This window comes from Elgaria multicarinata, chromosome 7 (genome assembly GCF_023053635.1).
Source record: "Elgaria multicarinata webbii isolate HBS135686 ecotype San Diego chromosome 7, rElgMul1.1.pri, whole genome shotgun sequence".
Classification (NCBI taxonomy): Eukaryota; Metazoa; Chordata; class Lepidosauria; order Squamata; family Anguidae; genus Elgaria; species Elgaria multicarinata.
In genome coordinates this window covers 52,395,487-52,408,584 of record NC_086177.1, presented here as the reverse complement: position 1 = coordinate 52,408,584, position 13,098 = coordinate 52,395,487, and the positions used below count along the sequence as shown (strand labels likewise).

The 13,098-nt window shown below is 40.4% G+C and overlaps 1 protein-coding gene across 3 annotated transcripts in view; it reads right to left on the bottom strand.

Annotated features, from left to right (window-relative positions):
* Positions 1-13,098, bottom strand: part of APCDD1 (APC down-regulated 1) — a 73,654-nt gene that overhangs the window by 18,438 nt on the left and 42,118 nt on the right. Inside the window, exons 1-2 of one of the 3 annotated variants that reach the window (XM_063129812.1) lie at positions 10,741-10,837; positions 2,148-2,331 (exon numbers count right to left, since the gene is read on the bottom strand). In XM_063129812.1, coding sequence (XP_062985882.1) covers positions 2,148-2,331; positions 10,741-10,798 — 242 coding nt within the window. In that variant the 5' untranslated portion in view covers positions 10,799-10,837. Of the gene's footprint in view, positions 1-2,147; positions 2,332-5,605; positions 5,623-10,740; positions 10,838-13,098 lie in introns of those variants that run through there. The other 2 variants (XM_063129813.1, XM_063129814.1) reach the window with 2 other exon arrangements.

The window sequence follows — 13,098 nt, the reverse complement described above, 5'->3', positions numbered from 1 at the left end:
AGTGTGGAAGAAGATTTAGGGTTATCTCATGGCATGTTGGGATTTCCTTTGAACTGGCCCCATTGAGCTGTCTGCATTGCAACTTTAAATCCCTGACATACTGGAGTGCCCGATTTTCAAAACTTCCCCTAACATCAGGGGATGATGGGATTGCCTTGAAACTTGGCATCCATGTGGACACATGGGTAAGCTGTCATGGTGCCGAGTTTGAGGTTTCTAACGTGCAAATTGACGTAGTTGTAGAATGGGACTTGATTTGGGGTGCCAAAAATCAGGGGATGATGGGATTGCCTTGAGTCTGGGCGTCCATGTGGACACATAGATAAGCTGTCCTGGTGCCGAGTTTGAGGTTTCTAACATGCAAATTGACGGAGCTATCCCAAGGGGTGTGAATGGGGTGCCCGATTTTCAAAAATTCGCCAAAAATCAGGGGATGATGGGATTTGCTTGAAACTTGGCGTCCATGTGGACACGTGGATAAGCTATCATGGTGCCGAGTTTGAGGTTTCTAACATGCAAATTGACGGAGCTATCGAAAGGGGTGTGAATTAGGGTTATGGGTGGTGCGTTAGAGGTTAGAGCCGCGCCAAAAACCAGGGGATGATGGGACTGCCTTGAGTCTGGGCGTCCATGTGGACACATGGATAAGCTTTCATGGTGCCGAGTTTGAGGTTTCTAACATGCAAATTGACGGAGCTATCCCAAGGGGTGTGAATGGGGTCCCCGATTTTCAAAAATTCGCCAAAAATCAGGGGATGATGGGATTTGCTTGAAACTTGCCGTGCGTGCGTCCATGAGGTGTCATGGTGCCAAACGTGAGGTTTCTAACTTGAACAGAAAAAAAGTTGTATACTTTTTTAGCTTTCAATGCAACCCTATGGGGGGAAAAAACGGAGATCCGGATCCGGATCCGGATCTCCGAGCGGAGCGGAGCAGAAGTGGGCGGAGCGGGGGTGGGGCGAAGCGGGCCGCTCCGAAAATGGCGGATCTCTAAGTGAAGCGGAGCGGGGGGTCCGTGCACACCCCTACTTTAAAGATACTTCCACTTGAATGGTGGTAAAAACACATCTGCCTGACTTTAGGCAAGTTGATTAATAAATGTGCTCTAGGTTTAGTATATTATAAAATAAATCCTAACTATAACATCTGAACTAGTTGTATGAAGATTTTAGTTGCAAGGAAGAAATGGTTTCTAAACGAAGGCCTTACTGGTCTGTGTGCTTTCTACAAGTAGAAAAGTTCTCATCTAAGTGGTGGGCTTCTACAGCGTGTCTCTGAACTTGCCAGAGATGTGTGTGGAGAATCTGAGTGAAGATTATTGCTTGCTCCAGAACTATTCCCATTAACTTCAGTTGTGGTTTTGCCTGAATAAGGATTGCAGGACTGGACATGAAGGGAACTTTATATCCCCAAAGAGACTTCCTAAGAAAATAATTGAGTACACAGCTGTATATTGCAAGCTGAGACTACAAAATAAATGCCTCCCTGTAACTGAATGTTTGTGATCTCAGATAAGCACTTATGCATGCCTGGGCTCGTCATCATTTAATTTTATTAATGAACTTTGTTTTATACATATGTCACGCAAAACAGAATAAAGCACAAGATTTTATTCACTTAGGCCTGCAAATGGTTATGCTGCAACACACAACAAAATATGAATAAACACATGATTTTCGACTATACTGTGATTTCCAAAGTAAGAAAGATTGAAACTATTTGAAATGTTTTACTGTTTAAAATACAACCTATGGTTATAAAATTTTGCAGATTTGTTTGTATAGCCAGAAAGGCTTCTATATACACAGTTCAGTCCCAAGAGCAACCTCTCTGTGCTGCAATGTAAATTGCTTTCAAAGCATTCATGAGTTTAAAAAGCATCATCATGTGGCAGAGCTATCCTGCTACTATTGAAAGGTTCCTTAAACGAGTTATGAGTTTATAGCCTATAGGCAAAAGCTACTCAACAAAGCATCTATATTATTATTACCATAATCTTCCCAAGGCAATTTACAATATTTGCTATCCTACCCTTCTATGTTTCTAAAGTGTTTGGCTACCAACATTATTTTTAATGTCTACTAAAGCATTTTAGCTTCTGGGATTTCCTTTTTCTAAATTATGATCTTATTTGTTGATATCCTTACCCAGTGGAGACCCAGTGTCCCTCAATGGTGGGAGGCATTTGAACAGTGATTCGGGCTCCATTGTGAAGATGTTTCAACATGTGATGACACTGTGACTCCTTGAAAGTTCGCCATGCACTCTTCTCTAATGATCGAGGGTGGGACCTGCTGTCTGGATGAAGAAGTGCAGAACCTTCTCCCAGCCCTGAAAAACCAAAGACGAAATATGAAAGTTTTGGTGAGTTTGGTCAATTACATTCACCTGTTTTCTAGGAAGTACCATCCAATTCATCAGTGTATAGGCAAAGGAAAGCTTTTAAGTTCTAATCATACCACTCTTTATGTTCTTGCATACTTTCCTGCATATTAACAGGTATTGATATCTACTTGAATCTTCTCTTCCTCATAGAGCGGCCTTCCTCAACCTGGACTTTAACTTCCATTAGCTCCAGCTAGCATGGGGAATGCCCAGGAATTCTGGGAGTTGGTAGACCAAAACATCTGGAGGGCGCCAGGTTGGGAAGGCCACAGAGTGGTATTTCTGACATGCTGAGAAGTTTCTGAAAGCATTTTAAAGCTTGTAATATATAAAACAAATAATATGTCTTAAACAACTTCAAAACTTGAGGTGTAGAAGTGCAATGTTAGAAGTTGGATATCCAAGTTGTCACATTAAAGTATACACAAAATATTGTATTTATAGCATACATAAGAATCAATAAGCCCCATTAAACACAGTAAAGTTTACTTCAGCATAAAAATTCATAGATGCACTGTTAGTCAATATTCCTAACAGAGCAAATTAGGTTGTATGGTTAAGTAAACCAAGCTCACGTGGAAATAAAGTATAATTTAAGAATATTAACTCTGTTATGACAACATTAATATGAGTATTTCTTTGCTGCAAAAAACTTTTCAAGTGGAAACTTGTCAGAAGCTTCAAAAAGTTTTCAACAGATAAGGCATAATTTACTTAGATAAAAAATATGACTTTACTTATCTAGTCAATTGCCCCAAACAAATATACATTTAGCGTTATCTTTTGATGTGAGAAACAGCTAGATAACCTTTCCACTAGCTATTCTAATCCCACTGCAAAAGGTATACAATTACAACGGAGAATATTATGTCTCACTGCCAAGCAGATGTTTCTGTTTTTAGCTCTACTTTAGTCACTCTAAACATCAAAAGGAGTAAGGTCTTGCAGAACTGGTCTTTAAATTAGACCTGAAAGGATGGGACACAGCCAAATACTGAAGGCACCGTAAAAGATAATGAGTATATGTAATAATTCAGTTAGTGTCTAGCATCACACTGGGAATTGCAATGCAGATCTCTAACACACACTAGAAGAAACCCAGTGTGACAGGAAAAAAAGGGCAGAGTTTGCCACCTTCCCCAACACTGGGAGTCTTCAGTACATGAATCAAGACACAGATTTTGCCCCTTTGCAGTCTCTAACTTCAGTCCCTTTTCATTCTTCTACTGAAGTCAGCAGAAGCCATTTACTTTGATGGAAAGATGGCTCACATCCACCTATTAGGCCTGCACTTCTGTTGCTGACACTGGATTGGTAGCTGTGCACACAGCATGTAGTTCATAGCTGGCAAACGCATATCCGGAAAAGTATCTAATGCATGCAGTTACCATGGGTGTTGTAAAGTATGAATGAGAATGCACGTTCCATATACTGTTGTGGTACAGATGGGAATGTATATCCCCACCTATTATTTGAGACACTGCAAACATTATTACCAATGCTTTGCTATTGGTATATCGGCTTGATATGGTTGTCTTTGGACTTGGGCTACTATTAGTCAGTACTATTCAGTATTATCCCTTGCATGTGCATAGTATTATCTCTTGCATATGTTGTATATAACATTTATATTATTTATAAACTCAATAGCAAAGTTTATGTGATTATAAGAAACTTTGACTGTGCAAAGAATCCCCTTCCAAGATTTCAATGAAGTGTGCATGGAAATATTTTGATTGTTTTTAACATATTTAATTTGTACACTTTGTGTATGAGCACACAAACAATTTTTCAAGTCCTGAATCCCCGCTATATAACAAACGATATCCAACATTATGAAAAAAAGGATTTCATTTAATTATTCAGTAATGAGGCAAGGTTACAATAATCATATTTCCCCAAAAGTAACTAGAACAAATAAATATATACAATGAAAATTGTCACTTTGAACATAAAAAGGAACAAAGTCTTGGAGCTTGTAAAGATGCCCTTTAACCTAATTTAATAGATTTCCATTCAATAATGAATAGAAGCTGGAAATGAAAAATCCAACTAAAATTCAAATGGGATCCTTAGTTTAATCAATGTATGCAAGATATGTTGAACAATATTGGTCTAAATCCTAATTCTTAGTATTGATCAAGAATCAGTTTGAACTGTTTGTTATAATGTAGCCTATAAATGCTTGAAGTAAAAAAAAATATCATCATCTTCAAACAATACCCTGTAACAATATAATATAAGAATAATAATAACAACAATATCCACAATACTTCCACAAACATATTCCACACACCTATTGCAATATATGCTATATAAGATATTAGCAGCATTCTCTGTAAATTCACATATTTTATGTTAAGCACTTGGAAAACTTAATATGGCTGGAACAAGTGCAACCTTGAGGAATAAATACAAAATAAACATTTGTGCATCTATTGCACAAAAACTCATATGGAAAGGTTGAAAGGCTGTTATGTCTCTGATAACCTGGAGATTGAGGGGAGGCAAATGAAAAATTTGGAAAATTGTTTTGAATCCACCTTCCATCTTATTAATCAGTGTTTCTAGAGCTGAATGATTTTAGCATTTGACATCTGAAACTTTTGTGGCTTTTTGTATAAGCAGAGAAAACCACGATAATGGATAAGTTCCAGCTGCAAACCTCCTTTGACATTCAACAGGTTTTATTTTGACTAATGAATGTCAGCTTTTTTTAAAAGAATGCTATTCCTATGTTATCAAGATATATTTATGAATCAGTATGTATGAATTTGAGCCTTTATTTGCATTTTAATTAATTTTATATTTCCAGCAGATAAGCAAACTAAACTTGACATCAACATGTGCTAGAGTTTTAATGCCTATTTATGTAAACATGTATAATGCACTCCTGGATTGCCAAATGCTGTCCAGCTGGCTGAGAAACAGCCATGTGATCTAAATATCTTGATAGAATTTCTTTTCAGTTATTGTTTGGCTAGCTGGTGATGAATGTTGATAGGTGGTTAAGGGGTTAGAGTGGTTAAACTGGGGAAGCGGCAATACCCAATAGTGTGACCAGAAATGCCAGTTCCACTTCAGCTTGCCTTAGTGGAAGCAATATTTCCAAAATTGGGAAGTAATACTATCACTATGCAGCACTGATAGGTAAAACCTTGGTCAATATCCAGTGTGATACTACTGTGAATGTAAATTATGTTGCACTAGTGTAAATTACCTCTAGCAAAACACCAATAATGCTTGCCAGTGTGACATGTTTCTTTAGAAAAGTCATTGTGCCAACAAGCGTGCTAGAGGTAGCTTATGCTAACATAATTTATGTTAGCAATAGTTTCACACGGGATACCACACCTTATCTGGAACACTATATCCAGTTTTGAGCACTGTTTTTCACAAATGCTGATAAATTGCTCAGAGGAGAACAGCGGCAGAATTGTAGAAGACAAGTCATGGAAGGAAAAAACAAAGGGACTGTCTGTTTAGAACTGAAAGATGCAAAGATGCAAGAAGCCTTTGTAGATCATACTTAAAGATCCATCTTGTTCCAATAGCCGTCCAGTTACTTCCAGAAAGCCCACAAGTAAGGCACGAAGGCAGTTACCCTGATGTTTGCCTGCAAGCAGCTGTTATTCAGATATATATGATCTTTGAACAAGTGATGTTCCAGGTAGCTATCAGGGCTATTGCCCACTAATAGACCTATTATCCATGAATTTGTCTAATTGCCTTTGAAAGCCTTCTAAGTCAATGGCCCTCATGACATCTTGTAGCAGAGAACTTCATAAGTATATTATACATTATGTGAAGTACTGTCCTTCTCTATCTTGAATCAATTATTTGGGTAACCTTGAATTCCAATGTTATGAACAATAATTAAGGCAGTCGTGTGGTTGTCTATTTAATTTGTACCCTGTCTAACCAAGAATGTTTGAGATAGTTACATTTTTTAAAAAATCAATATAAAGTAGTTCACACATTGCATTATAATTAAACTGTCAGAACCTCATGAACCCTATGGACTCAAGATAGGCCAAGTAATCTCTTCTTCAGAAGGAAATCTTATACTACTTTGTCCAAGTAAGTAGGCTTAAGCTGAGGTAGATCTCCTTGGGCAGCACATCCCTTGAAAAGTACTGAAAAAGACCTTGTTCCATCTAGCCTGGTCACAAGAACTAATTTGAAAATCACAAAGGATACGTGGGCTCATATGGAAAGGAACACTCTTTGCAGTATGTCAATAATTTTACAGCTTGATCCTAAACATGTTTACTCAAAAGTAAGTCCTGCCAAGTTCTTTTTTGTAAATATGTTTAGGATTACAGTCTTAAAGTATTTAATAGAAATCAGATTCAAAATGAATCACAATTGTTTTATTCTCTGTGATACATTAAAAAGACAGAACAAATTTAATTTAGATTATACATTAAAGAAAAAAGCTGCTAAGGAGAAGAGAATTTTTGTAATGGTATATGCTCCCAATGATGGTTGTAGAATCTCCTTCTCTGGAAATTTAAGGAAAGACCTAACTAACCACTGTCAGGGCAAGTGTTAAAGTAGAGCAGCCTTTCCAACCTGCTGCCCTCCAGATGTATTGTACTATAACTCCCATCATCCTGTCAGCATGGCCAATAGTCATGCTGCCTGTGGTTAATGGGAACTGAAATCCAACACATCTGGAGGGCACCATGTTTGTGAAAGCATTGATTCAGGGCAATGCTGCTGGGATAAGATAACCAAAAGAGTTAAGGTTCTACATTAACTATAAATGAAAATAAAACAATCCCAATACAGAACTTGTATGCATAAATTAAAGTTGATAGTGAAAAAGGGTTTCCCTCATTCCTACAGATTTTTACTCATGAACAACTGCCATTGATATATATAAAACATTCTCATTACACATGTTTAAAAGTAAAAATGCACCAATAAACAAGCTACAAGTCCATGTATTATATCCCACTGTCTGTCCTTATCTGAGCCCAAGGGGGCAATTGTTTTCCAACCCAGTTTTTCCTCCCTGTATGGAATGACTATGACCTCAACAAGTTCAATCTTTCTCTTCCTCCTTTTATTTCTTTCTTTTTTAAAATATTCCCATTTGATGACACTGTAAGGAGGAAGGGGGGGCAGAGAGACAGACAAAGCTTCCCATTTCAACTTCTCTTAGCAGCGGCTGGTTGATCTGACTATTGGCCCTGATTTGTTTCACGTTTCAGCCAAAGTTTAAAACAGCTCTGTAATTCCAAGCAGATGAGCCTGTGAGTCTAACCCTATAATTATACCTTCTCTCCTTACTTAGCCTCTAACTTCAAACCTTCCGTTTTGACTTCTAGACGCCCAGATCAGAGAATTTTAAAGTACACCTTGGCGTCCATGCAGGTCTGTCTCAACCCAGACATATTTATGCAGTCTATATATTTTGTAGTGAGCTGTGGGAGGAGAATAAAAAACCCTTTGATGAGCAAGTCATCTTTGCCTATAAAAAGACAAGATACAGTACACAGAAACCTCATGATCTTCATTATTGTGACACATTTATGTAGTTGGAGTTGCCCAAACAAAGGAGAAGATGTAATTTCTATATTCCAAAAACTGTAGATGGTTGTTTCTCAATTTTTATATATCAACAGTGCATAAAATTAGGTATGTAACCAAGTAAAGAATCTGAAAAAACAAAAACAAACCACAGTTAGGTTTTCATAGATGTTGACTCTCCTTAGCTGCCACTGGAAAAAAATGGAATTGTGCAGGTCAGTCTCTCTGAAAATTTAGTGATGTATTTAGATGCTGGGGTCATATCAGCCTAGTGCCAGCTCATATCATACCCGATGAAAAGCAGCAGTAATAAGTCTCTCAATAAATTTTTTGAAGCGTTCAAAGCCCACTTACAAGTGGGGTAGGAAACATGTGGCTCTCCGGATGTTGTTGGACTATAGCTCCCAACATCCCTGACCACCAGTCATGCAACTTGGGCCTGCTGAGAGTTCGAGTCCAACAACATCTGGTGAGCCACAGGTTCCCCAGCCCTGACTTAGAAGGAAATGCTAGAGACTAGACTGGGCATTATTTAAGCACTGGATTCAATAATGTAGCACTGGATTGGGCGTTATTGAAGTTAGAATTATTATGCCTATAGAAGAATAAGGCTTGACAGCCAAGATTCAGCATGGCTCCTAGAAAAGGAAGTCCTACCTCACCAAGCTTTTAGAAATCTTTGAGTATCAACAACCACGTGGGCTGGGGTAATCTGGTAGATGTTATATAGCTGAGTTTCCAAAACACTTTCAATGAAGTCCCTCAGTAAATGCTTCTGTGTAAATGTAGCAGTTATGGCATTAGAGGACAGGTCCTCTTACAGACAAGAAAGCAGAGGGTAGGAATAAATGGACTGTATTCACAAAGGAGGGAAATAAGAGGTCCCTCAATGATCTGTACTGGGTCTATTTAATGTTCATAATGATCTGGAGTCAGGGGCAAGCTATGAGGTAGCCAAGTATGCATATGAAATCAAATTATTCAGGATGAGTAAATCTAGTACAGACCATGAAGAACTCCTGAGACAAATCTGCCAATATTGGATGCATGAACAATAAAATGGCAAACAAGATTTCCATATAGTGTAATGTACATTGATGAAATTTAACAAAGTTGTCATAAATCCCAGAAATGTTGGGCCTGTGGTAGATAGCGCAATGAAAACATCAACAAAATAGTGTGCAGCAGCAGTGAAAAGGGTGAATTCCATATTAAGGATATTAGGAAAAGGATTGAAAAGACAGCCATTATCCATGTATATAACATTAAGCTGTTATATATAAATGGAATACTATGTAGAGTTCTAGCTCTGTAAGGATATTACAGTGATGGAAAAGTTGCAGAAAAGGGGCAACCAAATGATCAAGGGGTTCAGGGACCATCCATATGAGGAAAAATGTGGAAAAAGAGGATAGAGATTTCCCCCCTTCCTCGTTCATAACACTAGAACACAGGTTCACCCAATGAAATTGGCAGGGCAGACCAAAACATAATTAACCTACAGAATTCACTGCCACAATATATGGTGATGGTCACTGATGTAGATGGCTTTTAAAGAAGGATTTGACAAATTAATGGTGGATAATGGTGATCTTTCAATGGCAAAGTGGAACCAACATAAGAGGCAGTGTATCCCTGAATACCAGCTGCTGGGAGGGCAAGCAACTGAGTTGGGGTATTGCCTTCATGCAATACTTGTGGACATCTCAGTTGGGCATTGCTGGGAACAGGATGCTGGCCTACATGGACCTTTGGTGTGATGCAGTTGGGCTATTCTAAAGGGCATGCTTTTCAGACATGTTACTAGAGCATGTAGAACAGTTTCCTCAACCTGCATCCCTCCAGTTGTGTTGGACTACAACTCATATCACCCTCACCCAGCATGGCCATTCCATGCTGGCTGGGTGATAATGGGAGTTGTAGTCCAACACAACTGGAGCGTGCTGGGTGGGTTGGGGAAGACTGACACAGAGGTACATTCTGTATTTTAAAAAACTGTTTTTAAAAACTGCCCCTTTGTTCTTGAGCAGTGTGACTGAAGTCAATGAAATGGTTTGGCCCTAAAGCTTGAGATGCTTTTCAGGTGCTCATGCATGCAAAATCCAACTTACACTCTACATTTTGACCATGAGTTTATTAATATAGACAATTATGAAAACTTAACCTGTGGGAAGTCACTCTGTACTCTGATATTATATGCACTTTCTGAGCTTTCCCCAAATGAGGTAAGACTAATGTGGATCTTCTATTCTTTTCATAGCAACATAGGTAAACACCTACCCTTTCCCTATATGCAACTATTATATTGGGCTTTTTTTTTTACAACCCTATACATAAAATAAAAATTCTCAACAGTCCACTGACCACAGGGAATATACTTGGTAAGCAATAGTTCCGTATGTCGTTTAGCAACTCCTGCCTGTGGAAGTCAATCGAGAAAACAGGCCACAAAAATCTTTGCTATTCAAGTTGTTCAACAGCGTGCTTCTTCAGCTGAGACCTTGCTGTCATTCAAAGAAGTGCACATACTAATAAATATAGCCACACTGATGTTTGTGACAATTTATAAGGCTAATAATAAAACACATATAATAAGCTTTTCACCATGAATAAAAGTCTAAAGTGGGCTGGCAGAATGCAATAAATAATACTAATACTACTAATAACAGGAAGTTTATATAGATAAAAGAGACAGGTCGAGACTCTAAAGAATGGATTCACCTAAAGTTGGCTAAGAGAAGGGTATTTATTAATTATTATTGTTTTATAGAGAGAATAACAACAACCACATTTCACATTTCTATCTGCAACACTCACCATGCAAGAGCAGGGCTAGGAACAGGTATCTAATCCAGCTGCAGCAGGGACAGGACATTTCCAGCTCTCCAAGGGCTTCTCCGGTCAAAGCCTTTCTCTCTCTCTCGCCCCTTTCCCCCTTTTATTCTCCACGCTGTCTTCCTTTTTCTCCCTCTACCCCCTTCTTCAGAGCCTTTGAGCTTCTTTGAAATCCCAATAATCTCCAAACACACACATCCAAAAAAATAAAAATAAAAACATGTAAAAATCCTGTGGGCTCGAGAGCCGCTGGGCTGACCCACCTGGCGGAATAAAAACCCCAACGCCCAGCGGCAGCCCTCTCCTCGCGTCAGGGGCGAGTCCCCCCGGCCGCCGCCTCCTCCTCCTCCAGCTGCCTGAGGTTATCTACGGGAGCTTCTCCTCCTGACTTCACTTTCAAGTGAAGGCGGCGCGCCCCATGCCGGCCGCGCCGACGGACTCTGGGCGTGCTCCGAAGCGTCCCGGGCTCCTCGACGCCTTCTCGGTCCTTTCCCCTCAGCAACCTCTGTCTGCTCAGATCCCGCCTTAGGCGGCTGTGGCCGTCTCGCTTCCCTCGGCGCTTTCCCCTCCGCGTCTCCTCCTGCGGCTTTTTCTCCTCACTGAGCTCAGGCAGCGGCGACGGCAGCAACAGCGACTCCCCTTCATATTTCCCCTTCTAGCAACACGAGGAGGAGGAGGAGGGATTGGGGTGGCCGCGCGGGAGGGGCTCTCCTCGCAGCCCGAAATCGGACACCCTTGACTTGAAAGGAGACTACAAAGAGCGGAGAGGTTTGGAGGGGATTCCCGCCCAGGGCGCGTTCCCGCCTTCGGCCCTCCCTCAGGCGTGGGTACCAAACAAGTCAGGACCTAACTCCCCGTGACATTAAAACACGTATTGGAAAAAGGGTGCTTTTATTTTGAAGGAAAAGCCGCGGGGATTAAGTGAGAGGAGGCAACCAAACAGCAAATAGCAATCTCTCCTCCTTTCCCCTTTTTCAAAGGAAGCAGAGACGGGAAAAGAACAGGGAAAGGGACACCCCCCCATCTAGGAAGCCCCCAAGTTATCCCCACACCCCACACTCTGTGCCTCCTCCTGTATGCTTTGCCTCTACTGGGGTCAGACCACCCGGGAAATGTGCAAACGGGAGACAATCTTTTAAGCACCAAGGCAGACCACTCTGGCCTGGTTCAGACAACACGCTAAACCAGTGGTTCCCAAACTTTTTCAGGTAACCGCCCCCTTGGTTCCACAAACTCATGCCCAGTGCCCCCTACCCTACACTATAAAAATCATTATTCAGAATAGTGGTTTTCAACAACCCACTAAGGAAGATAATAATTAAATTCAAAACAGTAACAATTAATTGAATATTTATTCAAAATCCGAAGCACCCGCTGCAGGCTTGCCGAGGGAGGGAAAAGAGAGCGAATGCCTCTATTTTGCAGCCGGCGTGGCGGGGCACACCAAGCAGAGTGTGCCTCTTCATTCGCGTTTTGGTGCTTTTGAAACTTTTCAATTCACCGTTAAAAGGACTCTTCTTAAATGGTATTAATACATGTGTGGATTCTTCCCCTATATGGCTTGGGACTAAACTACCTTCTCCCATAAAAATGTCCCTGGGTTTTAAGACCTTCTGGAGAGGCGCTTCTCGGAAAATACCACCTCGAGAGCCCCCCTGCCACCCCTTTGCCTCTTAGTGCCCCCCTGTCGCCCCTTGCCTCTTAACGCCCCACTATGCAATCCCACCTCCCCCAAGGGGGCAGTACCGCCCACTTTGGGAATCACTGCGCTAAACCATGCTGCTTAACCACAAAATGGTTAAGAGAATGCATTCCATTAACCATTTTGTGGTTAAGCAGCATGGTTTAGTGTGTTGTCTGAACCAGGCCATTGTCTAGAGAGAGGAAGCAGGCGCTAATGCCTGCCCACTCACTTTCTCTGGATAGTACAGCATAGAAGTTTGGTGACTGAAGGAGCAGCCAACTGATCAGTGCCTTACCTCTGAGGAGTACAGTGTTGGGGATGGGACCCAAGAAGCCCTATCCTCTACACTGCCCTCCAGCCCTGGATTAACCTTTAAGCAATACAAGCATGTGCTTAGGGCACCAAGAGAAGGGGGGCACCACAGAGTACTGGTACCATAGCTGCAGCCATCTAATTTTAAGGAATTCCAGATTAAAAATCATTTTCAATAAATTTTTCATTTGCATTTCCCCCTTATAACAGTTTTATTAAAAAATGCATAAAACAGTGATGAACATTTGTATTTTTTTCTGTTACCCTAGTTATAAGTAATTGGCTTATATTGCTTGCTGCTATTTAGTGTTAAATAAATATAATAAAAACAGTTTATATTTAAT